At 39.1% G+C, this 5431-nt stretch overlaps 1 protein-coding gene across 2 annotated transcripts in view; it reads right to left on the bottom strand.

The window, feature by feature from the left end:
• MORC1 (MORC family CW-type zinc finger 1) overlaps positions 1-5431 on the bottom strand; it is a 167884-nt gene that overhangs the window by 146493 nt on the left and 15960 nt on the right. For both annotated transcript variants that reach the window (XM_037732013.1, XM_037732014.1), the window contains exons 4-5: positions 3891-3959; positions 138-228 (exon numbers count right to left, since the gene is read on the bottom strand). In XM_037732013.1, the coding sequence (XP_037587941.1) occupies positions 138-228; positions 3891-3959 (160 nt within the window). The remainder of the gene's footprint in view (positions 1-137; positions 229-3890; positions 3960-5431) is intronic.

Below are 5431 nucleotides of genomic sequence, written 5' to 3'. Positions count from 1 at the left end.
TAGTAGGTCACACCCTGACTCAAGTTTATATTCTTTTTAAAGCTTCACATGCCTACATCATTCTGTGTAAGTTGCTTTAACTAAACAGTATTCCCAATACCAATAATGTATGTCTTAAGGGGGAAAAAAATGCTTACCTTTTAAGAGCATTGCCGTATTGCCCAATGAACTTCAAGGTTGACAACCGTTTTTTGGATCTTCCAAAGTAAATGATATCTGAAGCTTCCTCTGTAATTGACAGTGACTTTTAAGGTGGTTAGGAAGACTCTGATACTGGCCTAAGGCCCAGTTGTCAGGACCTCACATGTCCTCAGAACATCAGGGCAAATCCATAGCTCTTGGGTCAGCCCAGAGACAAGGATTTTCATCAGGATCCATAGTCTCTGACAAAGGTCTTAACAGTATTACAGTCAGCCCAAGGTACTGCGGGCTCCACATTCATGGACTAAACTAATGTTGGACCAAAAATATTCAGGAAAAAAATAAATTGCACCTGGACTGACCACGTACAGAATTTTTTTTTTTTTTTTTTTTTTTTTTTGCGGGGGTCACTATTTTCTAAACAACAAAGTGTAACAACTAATAGCATTTATACTGCATTGGGTATTATAAGGAATCTAGAGAAGATTTAAAGTATACAGAAGGATGTATAGGTGTTACACGGAAATACTGCGCCACTTTCTTTCATGGACTTCGTCATCCACAGCTGTTAGTATCCTAGAAAGGTCCTGGAATCAATACCCTACAGATACTGAGAAACAATTGGATACTAAAGGAGATGAGACAGACCTAACCATGTGACCTTAGATAGAGTTTAAAAGTCTATAAGAGGGAACTACTTAATACTTATATCATGGTGTTGCTGACGAAGATAAATGAAACAAATTAATGGAGATGATGTATTTGTGAAATTCCGGACGCAAAACTTGGCACTTGCTGGGTGCTAACAAATTATAAGTGTTATAATTATTTGTACCACTAGTAATTTCCCCACAAATTTAGCCCTTAACCAGGCCCACATGAGACTAAGAGGGACAGGATGGCTTCTGCTCTGATACTTCCTGGGAGGGAAGGCTAATCATTTCAGACTTTCCAAGTCATTCTCCTGACCTCTCCAGGTATTCTGGAATTCCGGAGAGTAATCCTTTGGACTTCAGAATATATTAATACCATCCTCCAGGACCAAGAATGTTTTTCTTGATGGTCTGCCTGAATACATGCTGTAGAATTGTCCTGAGGACTCTGTGTCAGTCTGGGTACAGACATGCTATAGTTCAGTGGCACATGGTATGAGGTATGTAAAAGCCACCAAATACTCTGCTTCTCTGAAACTAACTGGACTTTCTATGATGTGTTCTTAGGAGGGATTAGGCATTAGGTGAGGATATCCATAGTGACAATGTTAGCTAACATGTATTGGTTTTTGGTTTTTTGTTTTGTTTTGTTTTAGATGAAGTCTCGCTCTGTCGCCAGGCTGTAATGCAGTGGCCCGATCTCAGATCACTGCAACCTCCACCTCCCAGGTTCGAGCAATTTCCCTGCCTCAGCCTCCTGAGTAGCTGGGACTATAGGCACGCACCACCATGCTCAACTAATTATTTTTTTGTGTGTATTTTAGTAGAGATGGGGTTTCACCATGTTGGCCAGGATGGTCTCGAACTCCTAACCTTGTGATCTGCCCACCTCAGCCTCCCAAACTGCTGGGATTACACATGTGAACCACCACGCCCAGCCTATTATTTGTTTAGTACATGCTAGGTACTATGTTATAAACTTACATGCACAGCTTAATATTTAAAACAAAACAAGAAAGGTGTTATTATTATTATGACCTGCATGTCACAGATGAGCAAATGTAAGTCTAAGGAGTTTAAGAAAACTGCTCCAGGTCACAGAGCTGACAGATGGTACAGCTAGGATTATAACCCAAAGTCTTGGTACTGACACGGTATCGCTCTGAACCAAATCCCATGTGTTCATTATACAGTACGTGAATGCACATGCATGGTTGCCAGGTTCTGAGCATAGGAATAAAACACTCAACAGGCCAGGCATAGCTCCTGCCTTGGACAACATTATGTCTTGGTAAGAGAAACAGATTGAAATTAAACTAAGATCATTTCTGACTGAGAGTATTAAGTGAAGAAAACAAAACCAGGATAAGGCGATAGAGAATTAACAGGAATGTCGCCTGCAGGCGGAATGATCAGGGAAGGCCACTGGCAGATGGTTAACATGAGATGGATTCCAATGATGAGGGGCTAGCCGCGTGTGGGTGCAGTGTCCTAAGTGAGGAAGTGGGAAGAATAAGAAAAGGCCGAAGGGGCGCACAGGGCCAAATAATATAAGGCCTTGGAAGCAATGCTGAGAGCACAAATTTTATCGAGTAATGGAAAACCACTGAGAGATTTCAGCAGGAAAATGATACGATAAAATGAACATTAAAAGAAAGAAAACCACTCAGGATGCTACGTGGGGAATGGACTATAAAGGAGCAAGACTAGAGATTTTTTTTAAAAACCCGGAAAGTACTGTAGTCATTTTCTATAGGTCAAGATTGATCTAGCTCCGTTTGAACAAGGGATAGATTCTACTTTTAGTCATCTTTCTTCATCTTTATTACTACTTGATGCTACTATGTAACTAAAGCGTTGAGTTTCTTCTGAAGGTCTGAATATTCGTCATTTGTCTGTGTTTCAAACATTTTGTTCATGACCCATATAAAAAGAGTTGCTTCTTTTCATAAGAAATTCCCTTAGAATATATCACATACATTCTGTCATTTATTTTAGGAACTTAAAAAAATGAACTTAATATTCAGGCTAGAAGTGAAAAATTACTTTTTTCAGCGTGGGTTTTTGTTGTTGTTACAAACTCTTCTTTCTCGTTTAGTTAAACACTAAAAGACCAAGAACACCTTCAATTAAAATGAACTGGAAAAATCAAAATTACCCAAAGTCAGAACAAAACTGGTGAAACAGTCCTTCTAAACTTGTTAATAAACACTCTTCAACTATTCAGACCAAGAAGAAACTTCAGAGCTGAAAGAAGACATTTGCTGTACTTCAAATTCTCAGCTTCTATCAGCAAATCAATAACTGAGCATATCGATGCATGCTTTCCTTGGTTATGGAACTCACCATGGCCGTTCCATATTACTTGAACTCTCTCATCATTTTTTAAATCTAGTGGTCAAAAACCCCAGCTTGTGGAACACACAGTGTTGAAAGAATTCAGGAATACAATATCTAAAACAGCCCAATGCCCTCAGATGGAATAACATTTCACTTTCACAGCACACAGACACTGTGTACTCATAATGTGCTGGATTTGTGCTAACCTTGAATACACAAAGATAAGTCATGAGATCTATTGTAGATGCGTTCATTATGATGGGAACATTCATTTGAAGCAACTAAATCTTTCAAAATGCAGAGGAAAAAACAAGGCTAAAAACAAGAAGAGGTAACCTCTACCTCAAGGTTAAGCAAAATTAATAATAGCCTAAAGGTACAAGAAACTGCCTGGGGCTCTCACAAGCAATACCTAAAGGATGAGCTAAAAAACAGTCTTAGAGTCCACTCAGTGACTTTTTGTCTTCCATTCATTCCCAGATGCCTATTTCTTACAATCAGTAACATTTGCCTTTCATTTTTTTGACAATATTTATGTACATTTACTTTTTGTCTTGCTTTAGATGGTTACAATAAATTTACTCTACCAGCTGGGATAGGTAAACCTAAAAAGTTCAACAATAAGTTTGTGGCTCATTTTCCTTAATAGCTTCATACCTGTTTTTGAATAGATAGCTCAATTTATTTTTATTTATTTTGTAGGTTTTCAGACAGTTTCATTTAACAGCCACTTAGGTATCCTGACAATTAACTTACCAGGGCTCATGCCACATCCATCATCCAGGAAACACAACATGAATCCACCCTGCAGTTTTTCATTATCCACTGTAAGAGAAAGCAGTTATTACTAATAAATATCTGGCTTAATTTGTTAGTCAGAAAGTCATGCTGCTAGAATAATTATTCGTCTTCCACCAATGCAGCCGCAGAGTGACAGAGTTATGGCACAAAGATGGAGCCCAGAGTGGAGTCTTGGCTACAGCTTCACAAGAAACTGCAGGGGAAAAATAATCATGCAACATAAAGGCTTTAAATTAACATAAAACATCTACATGTGAAAAAATTATGTATACCACAGGACATATTCTGCTCTGGAACTGGACCAGTCCTTTAAACTTCAGGCATTTCCTCTCTGTGGGAAGGGAAAAAGGTAAATGGTGAAGTGACCCCAGGACCCCTCTCTCAAACTGACCAACCTTTGTGCCTTTCCACCAAAGCGTAATTATAGAAGAAATCTAGGCCATTCTTATTAAATCCATCAGGCTCCCTTCTAAGAAGTTAATTCCCATAAGACCCATTTGTGAGTATTTCTTAATGGGAGCAAATATTTGCCTCTTGAAGACACATTTAATTTTTGAAAATGGTTAAGTTATTTAAAATCAATTTTGATGATTTAAAGACATCATTAAATTACATAATATTAATCTTTGGTTTACAAAAATGTTGGAGGTAGGCTGGGTGTGGTGACTCATGCCTGTAATCCCAGAACTTTGGGAGGCTAAGGCAAGAGGATCACTTGAGGCCAGGAGTTCAAGACCAGGCTGGCCAAGGTAGTAAGACTTCATGGCTAAAATAAATAAACAAATAAATAAATAAGGTTAAAGGTGTAACTAAAACTAATGAGACTAATTTTAATGCCCAGTTTGTAAACTGGCCCTGACAATAATTTCAGCAGTTGGACATAGGAGTTCTAGCACATTTCTCTCTCTTAAATGACAGTGTTATTCAGGAATAATTTATGCACAATAAACTGCACGTTTAAAGTACACAATTTGACAAATTTTAACATGTACACATACACACATATGTGAAATCATAACCACAATCACAGCAGTGAATATATCCACACCTCAAATGTTTCCTCCTGACCCTTCGTAAACCCTCCCTTCGGCCCCTTCCGTGTCCCGTCACCCTCACCTTACCCTCAGGCAATCACTGATATGCTTTCTTTCCAGCACTTTTATTAAGTCAACTTCTCTGTTCAAAATTCAGCTAGAGACTAGACGTGGTAGCTCACGTCTGTAATCCCAGCACTTTGGGAGGCCAAGTAGGGAGAATGGCTTGACGCCAGGAATTCAAGACCAGCCTGGGCAATATAGTGAGACTCTATGGCCACTAAAAATTAAATATAAAAAAATAGCCAGGCAAAGGCAAGGTGGTGCATGCCTATAATCCTGCCTACTTGGGAGGCTGGAGCAATGACATCACTTGAGTCCAGGACTTCGAGTTTACAGTGAGCTATGAACTCCATTCCACTGCACTCCAGCCTGGGCAACAGAGAAAGAGGCCTTGTCTCA

This window comes from Cebus imitator, unplaced genomic scaffold (genome assembly GCF_001604975.1).
Source record: "Cebus imitator isolate Cc_AM_T3 unplaced genomic scaffold, Cebus_imitator-1.0 Scaffold439, whole genome shotgun sequence".
Classification (NCBI taxonomy): Eukaryota; Metazoa; Chordata; class Mammalia; order Primates; family Cebidae; genus Cebus; species Cebus imitator.
The sequence above is the reverse complement of the archived record's forward strand: the minus strand, read 5'-3'. Positions and strand labels throughout refer to the sequence as shown.